The 25,605-nt window shown below is 35.8% G+C and overlaps 2 protein-coding genes across 2 annotated transcripts in view; both read left to right on the forward strand.

The window, feature by feature from the left end:
- The window catches only part of PSMB4 (proteasome 20S subunit beta 4), a 222,733-nt gene extending 217,611 nt beyond the window's left edge, over positions 1-5,122 (forward strand). Inside the window, exon 8 of the mRNA XM_079155523.1 lies at positions 5,112-5,122. The gene's annotated coding sequence lies outside the window, so the exon portion shown is untranslated. The remainder of the gene's footprint in view (positions 1-5,111) is intronic.
- SNX27 (sorting nexin 27) overlaps positions 1-25,605 on the forward strand; it is a 68,514-nt gene that overhangs the window by 14,875 nt on the left and 28,034 nt on the right. Inside the window, exons 2-4 of the mRNA XM_079155327.1 lie at positions 5,371-5,602; positions 22,838-23,030; positions 24,626-24,690. Of these exons, the coding sequence (XP_079011453.1) occupies positions 5,371-5,602; positions 22,838-23,030; positions 24,626-24,690 (490 nt within the window). The remainder of the gene's footprint in view (positions 1-5,370; positions 5,603-22,837; positions 23,031-24,625; positions 24,691-25,605) is intronic.

Consider the following 25,605-nt stretch of genomic DNA (forward strand, 5'->3'; position numbering starts at 1 on the left):
ATTTTTCCACAAAGGTATGGTAGGGTGAAGGAAACAGCATGTAGCTTATTCTTTAAACAGTTTGTGCTGCTGATATTTACAGATTCATCTACTAGGATCTTCATGACAACATTGTTTATAACAGGGAAAGATTTCAGAGTAAAAGTAGAATAGAGGTATGTTTCACCCAGATGATAGACTGTTATTTCACATTTAGAGATGAGATATTTATGTAACTTCTGCATTTATTTATTTACTGGTATTGAGGATTGAACCCAGGAATGCTTCACCACTTAGCTACATTCCCAGCTCCCCTTTAAAAAAAAAAAATTGTGTTTGAGATAGGGTCTCATTAAGTTGCCCAAATTGGCTTGGTTATCCTCCTGCCTAGCTTCCTGTGTAACTGGGATAATAAGCATGCACCACTATGCTTGGCTTAACTTCTGTTTTTAAATCAATTTATTGAGATTTAATTTATATATAGTTAAATTCATATAGATTAAGTGTAGAATTCGAGTGTTTTTGTTTTTGTCTTTTTGACGGTGCTGGGGATTGAACCTGGACATTGCTCATGGCAAGTGCTCTACCCACTCTAGTCCTAGAGTTTGAGTTTTGATAAAAGTATACATCCACTTAACCACCACCTCACGTAGAACACCCTTGCTCACTTCAGAAAGTTTCCTTGTGCCCCTTTGCGTGCAATACTCATCCCTTCCTTTCCAGACAACTACTGATCTGATTTCTACTGCAACAGAATAGTTTTGTTTATTCTGGAACTTCTTATAAGTGGAATCAAATCAATCATATCCTTTCGTTTCTGTGTTTTTGCAAATCATTCATATTTTTAGTGCTGTAATATACTCCATTGCATGAATATGCCACCATTTACTTTTTACCTTTTTAAGAAGTGTAAATAGAAATTCAGTTTTGGAATATGATGAATAAAATTGCAATGAACAGTGTCAACTACATTTGTCTGTGTGAACATGTTTCAATTTTCTTAGGTAAACACCTAGAATCACTGGGTCATGTAGCAGCATGTATTGTAAGAAATAGCTAGATTGTTTTTGTGTTGTTCTCATCAGCAGTGTACAAGAATTCCATTACTCCACATCCTTGGCAAACTTGGTATTGTTACTCTTTTAATTTTAGTCATTCTTGAGGTATGTAGCCATGTGTATTTTATCACAAATTTGAAAAATATTTCTTATTGCTTGGAATTATAGGATTTATTGTCTATTTAATGGACTGCTTCTGAGGGACCTAATTACCATTTAATATTTTTTTGCAATGTCCACAAGGAATCAAAATAGTATTCTGTTTACTATGTAGAATGGCTCCTTGTTCCCATAGCAATATAGTCATTGGCTTTGTTATATTTCCATCCCTACCTAGTTTTCATTATATTCAGCTTCCTTCACACGCTGTATAAAATTCCTATTTTGAGTTTATTCTTTTGCTTCTGGGAGTATTTATATTAGCTTTCCAATTTCCTGGACTGGCTAACTTTGGTTGAATAGAAGTCTTATTTGAAGTCACTCCCATTAGCTAGCTAAAAGCCTCTCCTTTGTAACCAAATGTTGGTCTTATGTAAAAATGAGAATTTTGTTAGAACTATCAAGTATATCTTTGCTGAAAACAAAGTACTTTAGGTATCGTTTAGATGTTTAAGGAAAAATTCTGTTCTTATTTGTGAATTGTTGGAATTTTGGGCAGCCGCCTCCCCCACCAATATTTTATTATGAAAAATTTCAAACAGAAAAGTTGAAAGAATTGTACAGTGAGTGCCTATATACTTACCACTTCAGTTCTATAATTAACCTTTAGCTGCTTTTGCTTAGTCAGATATCTGTTGAACTTTTTAATAGTGTGTTTAGGCTATTGCCTTTCTTTGGAATAAGCATAGATTTATTGGACAGTGGGGTACTTTTCTGCAGCACGTGGGATTTAGTGGTTCTCTGATGAAATGGTCACATGAAAGTGGTGGACTGTCTCTTGATCCTGATTATTATTATTGGTTTAGAGCTCAAGTATTTTCAAATGAATTCCAACTAGATTGTTTCAAAAACAGAAGGGAGCCAGGTGTGGTGGCGCGCATGCCTGTAATCCCAGCAACTCAGGAGGTTGAGGCAGGAGGATGGCAAGTTCAAAGCCAGCTTCAGCAGTTGAGTGAGGCTCTAAGCAACTTAGTTCTTCCATCAACTCCATTAGCTACAGGAATTACTAGCCACATTTTGTGAGGATTAGGAAACTGAGGTTTAGTGAGATTGAATAATTTATTTAAGGTCCCACCTTTTAAGTGGCATAATTGGTTTTAAAACCCAAGTGTGTCAGACTCTAAAACCTGTGCTTTGAACTAGAAGTCTGTGTTACTGTAAATTCTCCCTTATTGCAGAATTTATATTTTGCATTTATTTATATCTTCAGAATTGTACAAATTTTGGGGCCACACCTAATTTGAGCCAGGCTTAGTAGAATTCTTATGGAATTGATTATTTTATATAAACATTTTTATGACTGTGAAGAACTCTTAATTCTTGAAGATGGAGGGATTTTTTTCAAATCAGACATCCTGGGGTTTTTATTGACCTCATTTTATTCTCTGAAGAATGAAGGAATGTCCCTCTTTTTATTAAGTTGTGGAATGTGTAGCATTCCTTCTGTAGTTGAACCAGGTAAATATTATCAGTGTATTTAGGATATGGCACTGCAAGTTCTTTCCTGTCCTTTTTTTTTTAAATGAGGCTTTTGGGATGTTAGCCACTTTGAAGCTTAGTCTTACGTTTTACTAATAAGGAAAATCTAAGCAAGGTCCCTTACTCCCTGGCTCCTCTTCACGTAAGTCTCACTTTCAGGGCTTATTTTTGTGAGTGAACCAAGAAGCAGTGCATTTTGATTTGAAAACTGAATGGGTAGAGGTGTGTTTTGAAAGCAATAGTTCTTCATCTTTTTGGAGATCACAAATTCCTTTTTGAAACTGTTGAACACTATGGAAACTCTGGCCAGTAAGAAAATATATAATATGCCTGTGAATATAATTTTATATACAAATTTTGTAGATTTATGATCTCAAAACTATCACTAGAATACCTCAGATTAAAACTTCATTAAAGGAAAAAAATTAGGGTTTGAAAAGTAAGATTTGAGCATCAGTTCTTAAACATTTTTTCACAAATGTTCATCTCATAAAATAGAATTGATTGTATTAACCAAAAATGTTTAGTATGTAAGATAATTTGTTTAGTCTCTAAGATGTTAGTTTCACCTGTTTTGTTAAAAAACAAACAAACTATTAACATGGATATTTGTGAGTAAGCTAAGATATCTAGGGATAGGTAGATTCTCTAATGATTTCTAATCTTGCATTTTAAAATTTATTCCTTCTGCAATAAAAAAAAAAAAATTAGATGGAAATCTTTTGCCAACCCCTAACTTTTAGTTTCTATTTCTCTTTAACTAAAATCTCTTCATACATAGTTTTTTGTTGTGGTAGTGTTGGTGGTACTGGGGATGGAACTCAGGGCCTTGTGTATGCTAGGCAAGCACTCTACCAACTGGGCTACGTTCTGGCCCTCATGATATTCCTTTCCTTTTTAGATATTCTGCTGTGAGTGTTCAGGCATTATTGAAGACATGGTTTATTACATTAATCCTCACAACTCTGTTAGGGACTTCTTTTCCCTGTTTCGCAGATATGTAAAGCAAGGCTAAGAAACATTAAATAACTCTATCAAGACCAATTCTGATATTAATAGCCAGGGCCAGAATTTCATTCACTTAGATCTAGGTTTAAAACCTGTTTTCTTTCCATTTTACCATTCTGCTGTATGATCGTAGTTGATCATGTGTTTTTGATCATTAGTCTGACCTGATCTGAATAAAAGTCCAAGTTTCCATCAGTAAAAGGGACTCTTTTTGTTCTTCTACAGTATTTATTTTAAAATAAAACCACTGATTTTTGTTTGTTTGTTTTTTGTTTTTGTGTAAGTCTAGGTTGTGAAATGTCAAGAGTACTGACATTACTGGCTAGATTGTTAAACCCAAAATAAGGAAGGAGGCAAGCTGAGTGATCTCTTGCCTGTTCTGTTTATATAAATGGATGTTTCAGATACCGGATACCAGACTCTGACAGAAACAATTCCAGTGACTGAAAATTGTGTGGAAGGCTCGTTACTAAACTTAGTGTCATCTTCAGGAAGGAAAAACCCTAATGGTTTGGAACAGAACCAAAAGAGAATTTAACTCTAAAAGGGTAGATAAGTTTTAAATATTAAATTGATTAGAGGCCAGGTGTGTATTTCCTATCTCTTTTGGGATAGCCATGGTAGGGAACCTCCAGGCCAGCTGCCCAGTGTTATTGCTGAGATGGGCAGGCTGGGTCAGCATTCTAGGGAGGTAGATTAGTTTGTTGAGTGAGTTTTATGAGACTCAGCATCTTTCTTTCTTTCTTTTTTTTTTTTTTTGGGTGCTGGTCAGCATCTTTCTTGACAAAATTCTTTTCTTACAAACCTTGTACTTTTCCTTATTTCAGCCCTTTTGTACACAGTGAAATAGGTAGGAGAATGGATAGGTTGATTTACTATATAACATTATGTGTTTGTTTGTTTGGACAGATTACACAGTGCTTTAAGTGGGATAGCACAGAGTAGGAAAAAAGTGAGTCCTGAGCAATTAATTGAAGTGATTGGGAGAACAAAGGAAGTTGGGTCAGATAATGAAAATTTAGAGAGAAAATTTCCTTGCCTTTTTTTAAAAGCCAGGTATTAGAAGAAACAAGCATGTATGTAGGTTAGTACTGTTTAACTCCCAAGGTAATAAAATGGGTATAAAGGAAAATTAAGTTGACTAATTTGAAGATATGGGGAGAAATTGGATATAAAATGTAAAGGAAGTATTTCAAATGATACTTTTTTTGAATCTCTATTTACAAATTAAGGGAATATATTTTATGAAGTTTCTTTTAACAAAATTCCCCCAAGTTTTAAAAGGATGAAGAGGATAGTTCAAATAGGAAGATTGTCAAAAACCATTTTGTGTTGTATACATGCTTAGTTATGATGAGGAAGTTGTGGACTGTTTGACCTAAAAAATTTCCTTTCTTCTTGGCCTACCCCTCTTTCCCGTGTACTTGCCTGAAGTTGTATGTGGGTTCTAGTACAGAGGAAGCATAGGTCCTCTCCTTGGTTTCCATTTTTCCCCCTGCTGTAAGTTCACAAACAGCTTTTCACTTTAGAATCTGTGAAGATATAAATATCTTTTCTAGAACCAAATGAATCTTTTGATTTTATGGTTCATACTGTGTAACACTGGAGTGGGGGCAGGAGGGTGGAAATACAAAGTGTTTGGACCCTTCTGGTTCATGGGATTGTCTTTTTCCCTTTTTCCCCTTAGGAACGGCGTGAATGTTGAGGGGGCGACACACAAGCAGGTGGTGGACCTGATCCGAGCAGGCGAGAAGGAATTGATCTTGACAGTGTTATCTGTACCTCCTCATGAGGCGGATAATCTAGATCCCAGTGACGACTCGTTGGGACAATCATTTTATGATTACACAGAAAAGCAAGCAGTGCCCATATCGGTCCCCACATACAAACATGTGGAGCAGAATGGTGAGAAATTTGTGGTGAGTGTCAGCCCAACATGATTCTCAAATAACTAGCTTTCATTTCCCGCAGTCTTATTATGACTACATTAGAATAGTAGACTAAAAGACTGCAACTTAGGTCAGTTTGTCTACTACGAAGATGGGTTCACACATAAATAAGAAACACAATCCTGATTTATCTCAGGGAGTGAACTACAGTAATGAAGAATAATCCTATTTCCACTTAAGTACAATTCCATTTTATTTTGTTTCAAGTTTGCTTTCTGCTCTAGTAAACAAGTGTGAGCTTGTTTTGCCTGTTTGTTCTTTTATTGGCTGCCATATTTCTTTGCTAATAATAGTCTCTCAGTTATTGTTAACACTGTGGAATCATAGAGCAAGATTAATTTAAAAAGGTGCTGTCTTCCAAAATATTGGGGAAATATAGAAGTTTGTCCATTTTGGAACCTGTGCCTCCCTATGCTTTCTCCATATCTTGTTCTTTTGCATTTCTTTGGAGATGTCTTTGTGTATGATTAACTCTGGTCTTTCCCAAGGTCCTAGCACTCTAAATGCAATTTCCATGAACTATTTTACATATTTCCAAATTGCTGCTTTGGAAATATGCAGGAAAGCCCATTTTGAATTCCTGGTAATGTGTGCTAGCCCCTTTCCTGAATGTTGCTGTTTGTTCTTCGAAACCTAGTTGCCACTGATACCCCAGTCTACATATTTTTCTGTTGTTTGCCATATGCTTTATTTGCCTTTGATTCTATTGGGAATGTTGATATAATGAAAAGTGTTCATTATTCTTGTATTCTTTGTAGAAAATGTCATGGGTTAGATATTGGCAAACAGACTGCAGGTGTTTAAGCCTGACCTGCTGATTAGAGTTCTCTGAAACTAGAATCTGTTCCCTAAACATTTATAGTAATTTTTTTTTTTTTTTTTTTTTTTTTTTTTTTTTAATGTGGGAAGATGAGAAAAGCAAGGAAACTAGAAAAGTTGCAGAGGAATCAAATATCGTTTGCTTCTGTAAGTTAGCTGAGATGATAGCATGTAGATTTTATATCAGCATGGTCTCCGTTCTTAGAACTGTCCACAAAGTTTAGTTTTATGCTTCAGAAATGCTAACTTTGAATGATAAGGCAGGTAAGAAGTTGAAATTAGGGTCAGGTTCTAAAAGTAGAGCAGATTGGTTGCTAAGACCTTTTGGGAATTCTCTAAGACCTTGAGAACTTCTGTGGACTTGGGAAAAGGATTGAAATCATTAATTATTCTTTTTAAGAAAATCAACCTTATTGAACATATTTTACCTATATTATTCAACCAGTTAAATGTCCAGTTTTACAAGTTTTTACAAATGTCCATAGTCTTATAACCTCCAGCACCACCACAATAAAGAAAAGACATAGAACATTTTCAGCATCTCCTACAAATTCCCCTGTGCCCCTTTCAGACTTCTCTCCCTATTACAGCCCTTGTCTACCATTGATTTGCTTTCTGTCACTGTATTTTGTATATTGTTTTTTTAATATCAAATAAAATGGGAATTATACAAAATGTATTCTTTTGTATCTGGCTTTTTCAGTTAGTCTAGTCCTTTTCATATTGACACAAGTTTGATACACTCTTGCATATTGCATATTTTTGGGCAGCATTCTTTTTTTTCCCTGCCTCTTTAGGGATGCTAGGGATTGAACCCAAGGTCTCATGTATACTGGACAGGTATATTCCCACCCCTGTTCTTTTTTCATTCATTGAATGAATTTGCTAAAATTTGTTTATTCATTGGTTATTGATATACAGTTGAGTTTTCGGCTCTTATGACCGAGCTGCCGTGAAATAACATTAATGTACAGGTCTTTATATAGATATATGTTTTCCTTTCTCTTCAGTGTATACCTAGAAGTGGAATTGCAGGTTCTTATGGTAAGAGTTTAGTTTTAAACTTACAGGAAACTAAGCTGCCAAACTCTTTTCCAACATGGATGTACTACTGTTTTCATTCTCATTTGCTGTAGAGAGTTCCAGTTGATCCACAACTTCTTGAATTCTTGATATTTTCAGTCTTTAAAAAAATTCATTCATTCATTCATTCATTCATTCATTCATTCATATATATGTGGTGCTGAGGATCTAACCCAGTGCCTTCTACCACTGAACCACAACCCCAGCCCCTTTTCAGTCTTTTTTGTTTTTGTATACCTGAGCACATGCTGTACCACTGAGCTATACCCCCAGCCCTCAGTCTTTTAATTCAAGCCATTCTCATGGGTATAATGGTAACTGACTTTGGTTTTAGTTTACAGTTACCTAATGACTCATGATGATGAGCTTATTTTCCTATGCTTAATGGCCATTCATCTGTGTTTACTGGTGAAGTATGTGTTCCAGCCTTCTGCCCACTTAAAAAATTGAATTTATTATTTTGTTGTAAGGATTCTTTATATATTCTGGATATAAGTCCTTTATCACATGTTTTATAAATATTTCTCCTGGTCTATGGCTTGACTTGGATTTTCTTTCTTTCTTTTTTTTTTTAATCCAAGTGTGCTCTACCACTGAGCTATATTCCCAGCCTTATTTTTTAAAATATATATTTTTAGTTGTGGACATGATTAGATGGACATTTTTAGATAGATATGATGCCTTTATTTTATTTATTATTTTTATGTGGTACTGAGGATTGAACTCAGTGCCTCACAGTGTGCTATGCTACCACCGAGCCACAACCTTAGCCCCCCCACCCAGCCTTATTTTTTATTTTTAATTTTGATACAGGGCCTCACTAAATTGCCAAGGCTGGTATCAAACTTGTAATCCTTCTGCCTCAGCCTCCCTAGTAACTGGGATTATAGGCCTCTGTCCCTGTGCCTGACTCTTTTCTTTTTTCTTTTGGTATTACGGATTGAGCCCAGGGGTGCTTAACCATACATCCCCAGCCCTTTTTGTTTTTTGGTTTGAGACAGGGTCTGGCTAAGTTGCTGAGGGTGGCTTTGAATTTGCAATTCTTCTGCCTCAGCCTCCCAGGTTGCTGGGATTATAGGCATGTGCCATTGCACCTGGCAAGGACACCTGTTTTTTATGTGTTCTTATAGAAGTTTTATAGTTTAGTTCTCTTTGTAATAACTTTATTGAGGTATGATTTAAATGCTACATATTCATTCTTATAAATTGTACAATTTAATAGTACTTGGTGTGTTTTATAGAATTATGTGCCCATCATCACAAATCAATTTTAGAATAGTGTCATCACCTCAAAAAGAACTCAACACTGTAGCTGTTATTCCCCACACCTCTATCTCCTCCAGTTTCTAGGCAAACCACTTACGCTACTTGTGTCCTGTAAGTTGGTCTATACTAGGTATTTTATTTTTATTTATTTATTTGTTTTATTTATTGGTTACTGAGATTGAATTCAGGGGCACTTGACCACTGAGCCACATCCCCAGCCCTATTTTAGAGACAAGGTCTTAGTGAGTTGCTTAGTGCCTCACTTTTGCTGAGGCTGGCTTTGAACTAGTGATCCTCTGGCTCAGCCTCCTGAGCTACTGGGATTATAGGTGTGTACTATACCGTGCCCGGCCATAGTAGACATTTTGTATAAATGGAACTATATGATTTTTGTGACTGACTTTTTCATTTAGCTATATTTTCAAGTTTCTCCATGTTGTAGCATGTATCAGTATTTCATTTTATTGCCAAATGTACAACTTTTAATTCATCCATTCAAATGATGGACATTTGAGTTGTTTCCACTTTGAGGAAACATGAATACTGCCTCTTAATGATTTGTTTTTTTTTTGGTACTGGGGATTGAACTTGGAATCTTTACCACCTGACCTGTGTCCCCAGCCCTTTTTATTTTTCTTTGAAACAGGTCTGCTAAGTGGTTGAGGGCTTCACCAAATTACTGAGGTTGGTCTTGACGACTTGTGATCATTCTGCCTCAGCCTCCTGATTTGCTGGGATTGAAGATGTGTGTCACTGTACCAAGTTTCTATGAGTCATTTATGTAAAATTTAGAAAAAAAATTTAAAAATTTGGTACTGGGGATTGAATCCAGGGTTCCGTACCATTGAACTGCAATCCCCAGCCCTTTTTATTTTTATTTTGAGGCAGAACCTCCTTAAGTTACTGAGGGCCTAGCCTTGAACTTGGGTTCTCCTGCCTCAGCTCTTTTTAATTCTTTTATTTTTGACACAGGGTCTTGCTAAGTTCCAGGCTGGTCTAGAACTAGCACTCCTCTTTGCTGCAGACCCATGGATCACAGGCAGGTATTGCCATGCCTAGCTCAGTGTGCCATTTTATTATTTTTAATTTAAAAAAAATTTTTAGTTGATGGATGTATTTATTTATTTATTTACATATGGTACTGAGGATTGAACCCAGGGCTTCACACATGCCAGGCAAGCACTCTACCACTACTTTACCACTGAGCCACAACCCCAGCCCATCAGTGTGCTATTTATGAAGGAATGATTTAAAAACAAGGAATGATTAATTGTTCTTTAAAAGCTTGGTGAGTTTTAGTGAATACCTTATGCATTTATTGAGATGATCATTTTTTTTATTCTTCATTATATTGATATTATTGATTTGTACATGTTTTACTATCCTTGCATCCCTGGGATAAATTCTACTTGATGATGATTTGATTTTTTTGTATATGCTGTTAAACTTTCATTAGCTGTATTTTTAAAGTTTTTTTTCCCTTCAGAATTTCCTATTTGAGTATATGAGAGTCGATTTTTTTTGTTGTTGTTGTTGTGCTGGGGATTGAACCCAGGGCCTTGTGCTTGCAAGGCAAGCACTCTACCAACTGAGCTATATCCCCAGCCCTCATTAGCTGTATTTTATTGAGAGTTTTTGCATCTTTCTTCAGGAATATTGGTCTGTAGTTTTCTTTTTCTGTTGGACCTTTGTCTAGTTTTGGTATCAGGGTAATGCTGTCTTTTATAGAGTTTAATACCTTTAATACTTTGAGAATAATTGGTATTAATTTTTCTTTAAAAGTTTGGTGAAATTTGGCAGTGAAACCATCCATCTAATCCTGGGCTTTTCTTTTGTCAGTTGACTTTTTATTACTGATTCAATCTTATTACTTGTTATTTGTCTATTTTTCTATGTCCTCATGGTTCAAATTTGGTAAGTTATATGTGTTCAGAAATTTATCCACTTCTTCTTGACTTTTATTTTTTTAAATATTTTTAGTTGTAGATGGACACAATACCTTTATTTTATTTATTTATTATTTTTATGTGGTGCTGAGGATTGAACTCAGTGAGTGCCTCATGCATGCAAAGTGAGTGCTCCACCACTGAGCTACAACTCCAGCTCCTTCTTGACTTTTCTAGTTGGTTGTATATAGTTATTCATAATTGTTTCTAATCATTCTTGTATTTCTGTGTTATCAGCTATAATGTCTCCTTTTTCATCTCTGATTTAATTTACTTGTATCTTCTCTCTTCCCAGATAGTCTAATTGAAAGTTTGTCAGTTTTGTTTATCGTTTCAAAAGCCATCTCTTTTTTTTTTTTTTTTTAATGTAGGCACTTATTACTATTAACTTCTCTCTCGGTACTGTTTTGCTGTATCTCATAGATTTTGGTATACTGTATTTTAATTTTCATTTGTTTCAAGAAATGTTTAAATTTCCCCTTTTGACTTCTTCATTGACTCACTGGTTGCTCAAGAGAATTTTGTGTAATTTCTTATTTATTTGTATAATTTCTAAAACAGTTCTTGTGGATTTCTGGTCTTACCCCATTGTGGTCAGAGAAGATAAATACTATGAAGCAGTTCCTTTTAATTTGTTTAGGCTTTGTGGTCTGACATGGTGGTCGGTCCTGGAGAATTCCATGTGCTGATGAGAAGAATGTAGGTATATTCTGCAGCTCTTGAATGAAATGTTCTATGAATGTCTTTAGGCCCATTTGGTATATAGTATAGTTTGATGCTTCTTTTTTTTTTTTTTTTTTAATCTGGATAATCAGTACATTGAAGGAGGGATGTTGAATTCCTCCAACTATTGTATTGCAATGTTTGCTTTATATAATTAAGTGCTCCTATTAGGGTGTTGGGTACATATATATTTACAATGGTTATTTTCTCTTGCTGTATTGGTCCTTTATTATTATATAATGACCATCTTTGTAACATTTTACATTTTTGGACTTAAGTTCCCTTTGGTTAAGTACCAACTTTGTGTTAAGGTACAGCTATCACTCCTGCATACTTTTAGTTTCTGTTTGCTTGGTACATCTTTTTCCATTTATTCACTTTCAGTCTATATTTTGTCTTTACTGGCCAAGTGAATTTCTTATAGGCAGTATATTTTTGGATCTTGTTTTTTAAAATCCATTCAGTCTATATCTTTTAATTAGGAAACAATCCATGTACTTTTAAAGTTATTACTGATAAGTAAAGAGAAATTCTTGCCTTTTATTGATTTTTTTTCTAATTGTTTTGTATATCATTTGTTCCTTTCTTCTCTTTGTTCATTTTTGCGATTTGGTGGTTTTCTGTATTGATAAGGTTTGGTTCTTTTTCTCTTCATGCAACTGTTCTAACATTGAGTTTTGTGCTTTCACACATTTTCATGATGGTAGTTTTCTTTCTTTTTTTTTTTCTTAATACCTTTATTTTATTTACTTATTTTTATGTGGTGCTGAGGATCAAACCCAGTGCCTCATACGTGCTAGGCAAGCATTCCTAGCAACTGGAGCCGCAACCCCAGCCCATGATGGTAGTTTTCTTTTTTTCCTTCCTTTTTTGGTACCAGGGATTGAACCCAGGGGTGCTTAAACCACTGAGCCACATCCCCAACCCTTTTTTATATTTTATTTGCAGACAGGGTCTCACTGAGTTGCTTAGAGCCTCTCTAAGTTGTTGAGTCCTGGCTTGAACTCATGATCCTCCTGTCTCCTGAGCTGCTGGGATTACAGGCATGTGCCTCTGCACCTGGCCTTAATGGTATTTTTATCCTTTTGCTTCTAGTGTAGGATTCCCTGGAGCATTTCTTGGAGGTCCAGTCTGTAGTGATGAATTCCCTGTTTTTTGCTGTTTTTAGAAAGCTTTATTTCTTCATTTTCTGAAGGATAGCTTTGCTGGGTAGAGTATTTTTTTTTATTATTATTATTATTTTAGTTGTCGATGACCTTTATTTTATTCATTTATTTGTATGTGGTGCTGAGAATTGAACCCAGTTGTCTCACACATGCGAGGCAAGTGCTCTACCACTGAGCCAAATCTCAGCCCTGGGTAGGTATTCTTTTTTTTTTGCATTCTTAAAAATCTCCTTTATTTTATTTCATTTTGATTAACATGTGTTAATTGGCCATTCTTTTTATTGTAAACAAATGGGATACATGTTGTTTCTCTGTTTGGTACATGGAGTAAAGGCATACCATTTGTGTAATCATAAATTTACATAGGGTAATGTTGTTTGACTTATTCTGTTATTTTTTCCCTTCCCCCTCTGGGTAGGTATTCTTGATTGTCAGTTTTTCTTGGAGAACTGACTGTATTATCCCATTCTCTCCTAGCCTGGAAGGTTTCTGCTGAGAAGTTGCTATTGGTGTAATAGGAATTCTCTTAACTTCTCACTTATATTTTTAGAATCCTCTCTTTGTCTTGTACTTATGACATTTTGACTATGATATGCCTCAGAGAAATTCTTTTTTGGCCAAATGTATTAAATTCAGACCTTCATGTCTGTATGTTTCTCCAAATTTGTAAAGTTTCAGCAGTTGCTTTATTGAATAGGTTTTCTGTTTCTTCTTCCTTTTCTTCTCTTTCTTGAGTTCTATAATGTGAATGTTTGCTTGCTAAAGGATGTCCCATAATTCTCAGTCTTTCTTTATTCTGTTTGTTTATTTGTTGGTCTGACTGGGTTATTTCAAAAGACCTGTCTTCAATCTTGGAAATTCTTTCTGCTTGCTCTACTCTCTGTTGAGGTTGTTAACTGTATGTCTTATTTTATGTATTGAGTTTTTTTTTTTTTTTTTTTGTGGTGCTAGGGATTGAACTCAGGGCCTTGCACATGTGAGGCAAGCACTCTACCAACTGAGCTATATCCTTAGCCCATGTATTGAGTTCTTAAGCTGTAAGATTTGTGTGACTCTTTTCTATCACTTTGTTGAATTTCTCAGTTATTTAATGAATTGTGTATCTGTATTCTTTTGTATCTCATTAAATCTCCTTAAAATTAGTAGAGGCAAGAACTCATTTTTTAAATTTAATTTAATTTAATTTTACTTTTTTAAATTATTTTTTTAAATTTATTTTTATTGTACACAAATGGAATACATACTGTTTCTCTGTTTGTACATGAAGTAAAGGCACACCATTTGTGAAAAACTCATTTTTTTAATAAAATTTTTTTTTTAGATGTTGATGAACCTTTATTTTATTCATTTATTTATATATGTGGTGCTGAGAATCAAACCCAGTGCCTCACATGCTAGGCAGGTGCTCTACCACAGAGCCACAACCCAAGCCCAAGAATTCATTGTTTTGAATCCTTTTTCAGGTGGTTTGTTGATTTCCTTTTCTTTGAGGTATATTGCTTGGGAGTTATTTGTATTCCTTTGGAGGTATCATGTTACCTTGTTTTTCCATGCTTCTAGTATTCCTGATATGATTGATACTGTGCATTTAGATCATTTGCCTCTACCAATTTTATAGGGTGGCTTTTGTAGTAAAAGATGTTCTTCAGCTGTAGTCTGTGTTGGTGATGTATATGGATACCTCAGTGGCCTAGCACTGCAGGCTTTGTGGGGATGGGGTCAGTCTGACAGTCTGCTGGTTGTAACAGCAGAAGTATGGCATCATTACTTTCTAAGGGCCACACAGGAGTGGGGCCACCTGGATGAGGTGCAGCATGTTTGGTAGCAGAGCAAGGTACATGTCAGTGTCTGAGGGCCAGGCCACATCAATAGGCGCAGATGGGGTGACCATCAGTATCCAAGGACTGTGTGGCTGACTTTGCAGAGCCTCCAGAGGCCAACCTGTTCAAGGTAGGTGCCTAACGCTCCCAGAATAGAAGTAGCATGGGCAGAGCTACCTGACTATTTTTTCCAGGTCTCTGTGGGCCTCCCCACTCAATGTAGCCTGCCTGGTATTTCTGGGGCCATGGGAGGGTGAGAGAGGGTGGTTTGCAGGACTGCATCTATCAAGTTGCTGGCTGCTACATAGGGTCATAATGTGTAAAGTCTGACTGTGGCACTGTGCAGTAGAAACCTGGGTAGGGATGGATACAATGTGGGCTGAGGTTTTTCTCTGATAAGTAGTGATGTGGTAACTTGGCAGCTCCCCAGACTGGGCTCAGGGCCTGTGAGGTTCTGCAGTGTTCTCTAGTAGCAAATGCTTCAGGTGTCTGTGGCATGAGTGGGACTGCTTACCTTTTCTTTGCTGAGCAAATTCCCTCATGGTTCAGGGTTGATCTCAGGAGACAGGATGGTAAATGCTATGTGCTTAGTTCCCTTCTTTAGAGACAATGTTTCAGCAACTTGTTCTGAAAAGAATATACTTTCCCCCATTGAATACCTTGGCATTGTCATGGAAATTAGTTGACCCATGTTATGTGTGGTTCTTTTTCTGGGCTCTTTTCTATTCCAATTGGCTACATATGAACATCTCAACATTTATATAATTGGGGGTTGGCCTCTTTAAGTGTCTTATCCTAAAATGATCATATCCTCCTGGTTCTTTGTATATTGTATAATTTGGATTTTATTCTGAATATTGTAAATGTGCATGTGTAGACTCTGAGTTCTGTAGTATTCTTCTGAAGAGTACTGATGTTTTTGTTTTATGTGTCAGTCTGTGTCACCTGTGAGTTGTATTCATCTTTTTTTTTTTTTAGTCATTCTTTCAGTTTAATTCTTTAAGCCTTTGCTGTGCTTCTTGAGTCTGAAGACATCATTCAAGGAGAGATTAATCTGAGATACATGAGGTGTTCATTCATAGAGTTAAGAGTAAGATACCCTTCTCTGGCTCTCTCCTTTGAGATTGTCTGTTCACTCTGGTGACAGAGGCAATTTTCTATCTTCCTATTTCAAATCCCTATCTCTTTGAATCAGAAAGATGTCAGGATTTGTGTTGGAGCTTTTTGTTTTTAGTTTTTGTTTTGGTGGAACTAGTGATTGAACCCAGGGTTCAGCACATATTAGGCACACACTCTATCACTGGGTTACACCTCCAGTCCTTTTTATTTTGAAACAGGGTCTTGCTGAGTTGCCGAGGCTAGCCTCAAACTTGTGCCCCTTCTGCCTCAGCCTCCTGAGTACCTGGGACTACAGCTGGATACCACACCAGGCCTACCTTCTACCAGACTTTTGTTTGTTTAAGTTGTGCCACTTTGTGACTAGTGTCTATCACAAGGCAAAGCTCCCTAAAAGCAGAAAACCCAGGCCTGTACAGTTTGTTGCTCCATGTTTTGATTGCCTTCCACAATCTGCTTTCTTTTAGTGTACTATTCAGAATCCTCAAGTAATTTTTTTTTTAATTTCGTTCAGAGTTCATATTTGTTATCTGTGGGAGCATTGATCAACAAGGAGTTTATGTAATAATACCTGACATGAAATCTTCAATTATATTGGGTTTTTCTTTATGTGTAAAGAAACTGTTATTTCTTCTTGTTGAATTGACCCCCTTATTATTAAGAAATATTTCTATTTATCCTTGGTAATAGTCTTTGTTCTGAGATCTTTCTCTGATATTAAAATGTAGCCACTAATAGCTATTTCGGATTTCATGTTTTCATTGTATATGTTTTGCTGTTGGTGTTGTTTTTTTTGGGGATTGAGGGGATTGAACCCAAGGGGACCTGACCATTGACCCACATCCCCAGCCCTTTTTTATTATTTTATTTTATTTAAAAAAAAATTTTTTTTAGTTGTAGATGTACACAATATCTTTAATTTACTTTTATGTGGTGCTGAGGATTGAACCTAGTGCCTCACATGTGTGAGACAAGAGCAGAACTCCAACCTCAGTCCCCATTTTTTATTTTTTATTTTGAGACAGGTTCTCACTAAGTTGCTTAGAGCCTTGCTAAGTTGCTAAGGCTGGCTTCAAACCTGTCTCAGCCTCTGGAGCTCTGTGATGACAGATTTGCACCACCATACCCAGTGACATGTTTTTCTAATCTTTTTTACTTTTAACCTAGCTATATGTTTATAATTAAAGTGGGTTTCTTATAGATAGCTTAGAGTTGGATCTTGTATTTTTATCCAATCTCGCAATCTTAGTCATTTATTGGAATGTGTAGAATACCTACAGTTAGTATAATTATTAATATAGTTAGGTAAATCTATGATCTTGCTCATCTATTTCTTTTTTCCCCTTTTTGTTTTTTGAGTAATGGAGTATTTAAAAATGATTCCATTTTCTCTGCACTGTTGTTTTACTAGTTTTAAAATCTGTTTTCTTTTCTTAGTATTTGTTCTGTGTTTACAGTATACATCTTCATAAGTGTGTACCCTCAAATAACATTTTTACTTCACATATAGTGTTAGACTCTTAAAAAAATGTATTTCTTCTCCTTCATCCTTTGTGCAGTTGTTTGCATACATTTATTTTCATGTCTTTTAAACCCCATGGTACATTATTTTCTTTGCTTTAAACGGTTAACTCTGTGTATGTGTGTGGTGGTAGGGGCAGGGGACTGTAGTACTGGGATAGAATCTAGGTCCTTGTGTATGCAATGCAAATGCTTTACTACTGAGCTACACCCCAGGTCAAATAATTTACCTTTTAAAGAGATTAAAATTGAGAAAAGAGTACTTTTATATTTAACCATATATTTACCATTTCTAGTATACTTCATTACCTTGTATAAATCCAGTTTCCATCTGGCATCATTATTATATTTGCTCAAAGAACTTCCATTAACATTTCTTGTAAATATTGTCTATTACAGGCAATGAATCCTTTTAACTTTTGTTGGTCTGAAAAAGTTTTTATTTCACTTTATATTTGAAAGGTTTTTTTTTATAGGATTTAGAATTCTGGGTTGATAGGTTTTGTTACTGTTTGTTTGTTTTCTTTTTGTACGTGAAAAATGCTGCTTAGTCTTACTGTTTGCATAGTTTATAATGAGAAATTTTTTTATTTTTTTGGTTCTGGGGGATTGAACCCAGGGGTGCTCTACCACTGAGCCACATCCCCAGCCCTATTTTTTGTATTTTGTTTAGAGAAAGGGTCTCACTGAGTTGCTTAGCACTTTGCTTTTGCTGAGACTGACTTTGAACTTGAGCTCCTCCTGCCTCAGCCTCCTGAGCTGCTGGGATTACAAGTGTGTGCCACAGTGCCCAACTTGGGCATGCTGGGGATCGAACCCAGGGCCTTGTGCTTGCAAGGCAAGCACTCTACCAGCTGAGCTATCTCCCCGGCCCGCACATTTTAATTTTTGATCTTCTTTTATGTAATATTTTGACCTCTCCTGGACACCTTTAGAATTTTCTTTTTTATCTTTGGTTTTCATAAGTTTGATTTTTAATGTGTCTAGTGGATGTTTCTTGGTAAACAGGATAAACAGATATTTGTCCTGGTTGGGGAATCTGCTAATATCTTTTATTAGTTTGGGGAGGTTTTCAGTTATTATGTCTCCAAATATTTCTTCAGCTCTGTTCTTCTCTTGTCTTTCTCAGATTTCAGCTACAAATGTGTTAGATTATTTTATATTGTCTGAGAGCTTTTGGATGTTATTTTTCTTTTGTTTCTGTTGAGTTCATTTTTATTGACCTGTCTTTAAATTTGCTAATTCCTCAGCTGTGTCTAGTCTACTGATGAGATCATTGGAGGCATTCTTCATCTCTTGTACATTTTATTTCTATATTTCCATTTGATGTTATCTTCTAGTTTTTATATTTGCTAAAATTCCTCATCCATTCATACATTTCATCTTTTCCTTTTCCATTAGATCCTTTGACATATTAACCACAGTCCAAAGTCTCTAATAGTTGCAAAACCTGTGTCTCTTTGAGACTGCTTTGTCTCATGTAAGTGTTGTGGTTTTTTCGTACTTTGTTTGTTCTGTAATATTTAATTGGCTGCTAAACATGTGTAGAAGAATAGTAGAGAACGAAATAAATAGTATTGGAGTCTGGAAAAGGGCAAGTCTTTCTGTTAGGGAATTGAATCAATCAATTGAGCTGAGTTTGGATTTTGTTATAGCTATTGTTGCCTTCAAGTTCCTCTTGTAGGCTGCTGTTACCTGATATTTAGAGTTGATGAGGTGGTTCTGGAGGGTTTTTCTCTGTGTTCTGAACCTACCCTTCCCTAAACTTTGAGCTACCCCTGCATTGCCTGTACCACACACAAATTATCTCTCCAAATTCTTTTTTTTTTTTTTTTTTTTTGGTACCAGGGATTGAACACAGGGGCATTCAACTACTGAGCCATATCCCTAGCCCTATTTTGTATTTTATTTAGAAACAGTACCTTGCTAAATTGCCGAAGCTGGCCTTGAACTCACGATCCTCCTGCTTTAGCCTCCTGAGCTGCTGGGATCACATGTATGCACCACCATGTCCGGCATCTCTCCACATTCTTGTCCCACTGGTAGAATGTTCTTGGTTTTGATTTTTGTCTAGATTCATGGTAGAGGTAGATGTTATCTGGCCCAGCCTGTTTCAGGTAGAGTCTGTGTCTCAGTTTCTTAGTTCTTCTGCCCTTTCTCCTTACTGTAGCTAAACTATCGTAACTTTGTATGTACAGTTACTCTTGGGAAAGAGTTGCTACTATGTCCCCAGCTATAGCTGACCTCTTCTTATCAGTATTGGAACCAGAACCTAATGATGATTCCCTATCTCTCCCTAGGAGTACAGAGTATTTTGCTTTTATTCCTTCTGCAGAAGCAGTAAGTCTTTGTCTATGCCCTCTGGATGAGAGGGTTTGGTGTCCTTTTCCCAGTGGCTTAAGTATTTTGCTTAGTAGAAGAGAAGGGTCTGGGGGAGTGGGTGTGCACTGTGTCTGTCCTATAGCTACTACTCATCACCTCTAGTATGCTTGGTCTACCATGTGAGACTATTTCTAGTCTCATGCTATGTCTTTAGTCTTTCTTGTGAGCAAAGTAGAAGCCCACAGAAAAGATTTGCAAATAAATGGAATATGTTCTTGTGCCTGTGGTGGAAGTGCTTTTCTTTCAGCTCATCTATCAGCTTTTTTTTTTTTTTTTTTTTTTTTTTTTTTGGTGAGGTGTGGTGTTCTGAGGACTGAACTCAGGGCCTCATAAATGTTAAGCACATGACCTACACTTGAGTTACAACTCCAACCCTACTAATTTTTTTGTTTCTTTCATTTCTGAGTCTGTTTCTACTGATTGCTTTTTCCTGGTTATGGGTCAAATTTTCTTTCTTTATACGTCTGGTAATTTTTGTTGGCTGTCATACATTGTGTCCTTATTGTTATTAGATACTAGATTTTATATATTCCTTTGAAGAATTTGACTTTTTTCTCCTGAAATGCAGTTAAGTTACTTACAGATTACTTTAGTCCTTTCAATGTTTGTTTTTAAGCTTTTAGGGTAGTTTAGAGTAGTTTTTGCTCCAGAATTAATTTAGCTAGCTCCTAAAACATGACCTATTTGAGTTCCCCTTCTGAATTCCATGTTGATTTAGGGAGGGAGGTGTTTTTATTCTGGTTGGAGGAAAGCTGAATCCTGTTTGAACCCTGGAAATCATTCATTTACAGCCCCTTACCCCATGATAGTTCTTTCCTTAGATTGTTAATTCAGTCAAAATTCAAGGGGACCTAGTGGGGATTTTTTGAGTTCTGTCTCTCTTTAGTTCTCTTTGTATGCTCAGTCTTGCAAATTCTAGCTACTTTGGCCTCCTTGAATTCCAGTCTGTCTGTTAAACCCAGTGAAATTGCCAGATTCAGTTTGAGTGTCCCTCTTTGAGACATGCTTTAGAAGTTACCTCTAGCCAGAAAGCTAAAGTTATATATAGTAGGCCTCTTCTTGTTTCCATTTTCTCAGGGACCACAGTTCTTAGATGCCAGTCATCCAGTGTCTGAAAAATAGTTTTTTCCTATTTTGTGTCCAGTTTTCTAGTTGTTTATGGTGAGAGGTTATTTACAGACCACGTGGAAGTTTCCAGATTAGGTTTTCTTGTAATAGCAGAATATTTTAAATGAGGAATAATTCAATTAGAAACTGATTTTAAATATTCTTGACTTTAAAAGAAATAATGAAACTCTACTTCATATTTTATAGGAAAATCAATTCCAAATGGATTAAGGACTTAAATGAGAAAATAAAAAATTAAAAGCTCTTAGTAGAAAATATTGGTGAGTAGCTTTTAGATCTTAGTGATAGAAAAAATATTTTTAAGACAACAATTATTTATAAAAAAAGATTGATAAATTAGACTTTTTTAAAGGTAAAAGATCTTTAAAAGTCAAAATTCCTTTAAATAAAATGAGAGTGCCAGTGACAAGTGGGAGAAGATAGTCACAATACACACAAGTAAAGAAGATTACATCAAGAATATAGAGTTGGACATGTGATTGCCAATAGTAGCAGAAGGATCGCTCAGGCCCAGGAGTTTGGGAGCATCCGGGGCAACATAGAAAGACCCTGTTTCAAAACAAAACAAAACAAAACAAAACAGAACACTCTACAAATGCATGAAAAAGCACAAACATCCAGTATGATAGTAGGTAAAACACATGAATTGGTATTTTACAAAAAAGAATACTCACGTGGCTAATAAATACAGGAAGAGGTGTTAAGCATCATTAATAACTAGGGAAATGTAAATGAGGACCACAAAGATAACTTTTCACATCCATTCCATTAGCAAAAATTGAAAGGATCTTTTTATGCACTACTGAATGGGGTATAAATTCGTACAACCACTCTAGCTTACAGTTTGGCATTAATATCCTGAAGTGGAATATGCACGTATTTTTTAAGCCTGCAGTTCAACTTTCAGGTAGTATACTTAGAAAAGTCTTCTGTATGTACAGCAGGAAGCATGTGTACAAATGCTTATGGCAGCATTATTCACAATGAATAGCTGAGACTCAGAAACAACCCAACTGTCATCAGTGAGAAAACTGATTAAAAAGAAAGAACTATGATACACACACACACAACAAAATACCATGTACAACAGAATAATTGACAAAGATATTTATTTACATTGTGGATGAGACTAATGTTTAAGTGATAAGAGTAAATCTCCAAGAATCTCATTCATTGTGGTACTCTGGGTTGTAAGGGCAATCTGGCTGTCTAATTGGTTGCCAGGATTGATTTGACTGAGCAGGCTGACTAAATGATTGTCTCCTTTTCCCCTTACCACTCTATGTCTGTCTCTCCTGAAGCTGAACACTCAAGTCGAAGAGGATGACCATCCCTGATAGAGGAGGGTTGTTCTTTGGTCAGGATTGCATCAGTAACTGTGCTCCCCTGCTAGAATCTCCAAACACACTCTCAACATGGTACTCTGTTTTTATAGAATTAAAATAAAAGTTAAAAGAAAAAATTTAAGAATTATATATAAATGCAAAAACAAATGATTCTTGTTTCACTTCCATAAAAAGAAAAGCAGCCAGTCATGGTGGGCTATGCCTGTGGTCTCAGCTACTCAGGTGGCTGAGGCAGGAGGATCACTTGAGCCCAGAACCTGGGAACATAGTGAGACCCTGCCTTAAGGAAAAAAATAAACAAATAGGGAGTGGGGCAAGAGGGAAGGAAAAGAAAAAAGGAAGGGGGCTGGTTTGTAGCTTTGTGGTAGAGCGCTTACCAGCACATGTAAGGCCCTGGGTTTGATCCTCAGCACCACATAAAAATAATAAATAAATAAAGGTATTGTATCCATCTACAACTAAAAAATATTTTAAAAAGAAAAAAGGAAGGGAATGATGAACATGGTTGATATGATAGCTTTTGGAGGTCAGGGAAGCAGGAAGATGGGATTGAGGGGGCAGAGACTGTATGACTTTGAAACACTTCTAGCTTTCTGAAAATGCAATCTATGCTTAAAAATTGATAATTGCCTTTGAAAATATTAAGAGTATAATGGAGGTAATTTTGTCTGCAAAAATAAGATAATGCTCCTTTTGAAGAGAGTAGCCCTCTTGTGCATACAGCTTTTGGCATGTTTATTAAAAGTCTTGTTTTAAAATGATCTTTAACGTAGTCTCTGTTAAGTGCATAGAAATACACCTAACCAGTATCCATCAGAACCTGATGTTAGATGATTCTGTGATTTAATTTGTAGTAAGTAGACTTTTATTGGTTCTTCTCCTTCATCAGGTATACAATGTTTACATGGCAGGGAGGCAACTGTGTTCTAAGCGGTACCGGGAGTTTGCCATCCTACACCAGAACCTGAAGAGAGAATTTGCGAACTTTACATTTCCTCGACTTCCAGGAAAGTGGCCATTCTCATTATCAGAACAGCAGTTAGATGCTCGACGTCGGGGTTTGGAAGAATATTTAGAAAAAGGTAAGCTAGCCTATTAAACTACCATACTGAACAGACATAGATTCTAATATAGATAGGGCAACTCTTAAACTGCATAGCTGTTTCCTGAAACTCAATAGTGAAAGTAAGTCAAGTTTCAAACTATGTAAGAGTTGAATGATCTGAGCTTTGAAAACTGAAATGTTCAGCACAGTAATTAGTAGCTTGTTTTAGTGGATCATTGAGCACTCAACAACAGAAAAAACAAATAATTTGTTTTTGAAGCATTTTATGATCCTTAATGGATCTTTATAGGATTATATTATTTGCCAGCAAACACATAAAGATGGATGTATTAGTATACTGAATTAATTTGGGAACTAAGTGAGCAGTATTTATTTAAGATATTTTCATTGAAATGATTCTTGTTTCACTAGCATAACCTACATGAAAATTCTTTATTCCTTTTACAAGTATTCATGGGTACATTTGCTGAGTTTTAGGTAATCTAAAGTCCCCTTCTAAGTAGGCAGAACTATTGAAACTTTTTATTTCAGAACTTCCAAATGATACATTAGGAGTCTATGGATATGAATGCCGAAACATTTGTTTCTCTAGAAAGGCAGAGAAATGACACAGATCTCCTCAATGAGATAGTTCAACTTGTGGCTCAGAGAAGAGACATTGCTACATTATAGAGTTATATTACTTTGTAGCTGTGCAATATGTCTTTCTTTAAAATATTAGTTGAATAGAATAATGGCCTTATGTGATGGTTAGTAATTCTGTATCCTTATGTCCTTGTGTAAGAATTAATTGACCTAGTTGAATTTTTTTAAAACTTTGGTAGGGAGCCTTATCCCTGAAGAAAAATCATTTCCCCAACAGAAGGTAATGGAACTTCCTCATCTGTTTTTAGCTTTTCCTTACATGAACTGGCCTCTGTAACACAGCCCTAGGGAAATGAAAAAGGGTGCATTTTTTTTTTAATCAAATGAAGTAAAATCATCAGTGTAATTTACCATCCTCATGAGAGTATCAGGAAATTAACTTTCATAGACTTAGACGATTAGCTATCTATATGCCTGCTTTCTATCCTCCTTCCTTTCTTTGCTCTCCCACCCTTCTTTATTCCTTCCCTCCCTTGCTCTCTGCCCCCCCCCCCTTTTTGATTATTGTTTTGAAGCTAGTCAGTGAAGTAAAATGATATACTCAGCTTAATACTTAGTTAAAAGTTTCTCTGACCTGTTCCTAGGCCAAATAGATATTTTTCCTTTTGTGTTTTAGTTTTACATTTGGTTTATTCTTAATTGACCTTTCTCTTCCACTGTCTCTCTTCCCTCATGTTCTGTTGTTTTAGGATATTAATAGGTCACACAAGAATACACAGTAGATTTACAGTACTTTCATTTTTTTTTCCTGGATAGGTTTAATATTTTTAGCAGCCTATATCTTTGTATTTTCCATTATTCCTCTGTTTTAGATCATAATTAGATGAATGTATGTTATGCCTTAAAAATCTCATACACCAGGGGTACATGCTGCTTTCTCATTCCTTGTTACTAATGATTTGAATTTAAACCTTGCTATGTTCTTGATTTTGGGGCCTTAAGCTAGATTCTGTCTTTGTTTTCCAGTGTGTTCAATACGAGTCATTGGTGAGAGTGATATCATGCAGGAATTCCTGTCAGAATCAGATGAGGTAGGTGCATACCCCCTTTAATAATCATTTTTCCTCTTAACACCTTATGGGGGAAAATAAATTAAAGATATCAATTATGGATTGAATTGCAATAAACTCTAAATGACTATGTTTCTTTTACCTCCTTTTCAATACATATCCTGCTTATTTATCCTTAAGACCTCATTTCAGGTCCGCCTTCTCTTTGAAGCCTTCCCTAATGACTCAGGTTTTCAATTTTTCCTTTCATCAAGAATTTCTGCAGTTAGTACCACTCAGTTATTACTTTATTGCAGTCTCAGTCTCTAATTTTTATACATATAATCAGTTTGTCACTTTATATTTTAGCTTACAAGAGTGTGAGCTACCTGTAGGTAAGAGCTACATCTTGATCATCTTATATTACAGTGCCTTACCACAGCATCAAGCATGTTGTAGGTGCTTAATAAATATTAATTGAATAGAAGAATGAATATGTAATACCAATGTATATTCACTAGTTATTTTATATGTATGTGCCTTGTTTTCCTAACTAGATTATAAGTTTCTTCCAGACAAGGGCTTATAATTAAGTACAACGGTCCCCCCTTATCCATGGTTTCGCTTTTTATAGTTTCAGTACCGTGTCACCCATGGTCTGAAAATATTAAATATAAAATTCCAGAAACAAACATTCATATGTTTTAAATTGTGTGCCATTCTGAGTAGCATGATGAAGCCTGTGCCACCGGGATCTGAATCATCCTTTGTCTAGCATATGCACTCTATTAATGCCACCTGCCATGTTAGCCACTTAGTAGCTGGGTCAGTTATCAGATTGAGTGCCCTGATATCACAATGCTTATATTCAAGTATTCTATTTTACTTAATAAAGTCCTCAAAGCACAAGAGTAGTGATGCTGGCAATTCAGATATATCCAAAAAGGAGTCAGAGTG

The sequence above is a fragment of the Sciurus vulgaris genome (genome assembly GCF_902686455.1).
Source record: "Sciurus vulgaris genome assembly, chromosome: 1".
Taxonomy (NCBI): Eukaryota; Metazoa; Chordata; class Mammalia; order Rodentia; family Sciuridae; genus Sciurus; species Sciurus vulgaris.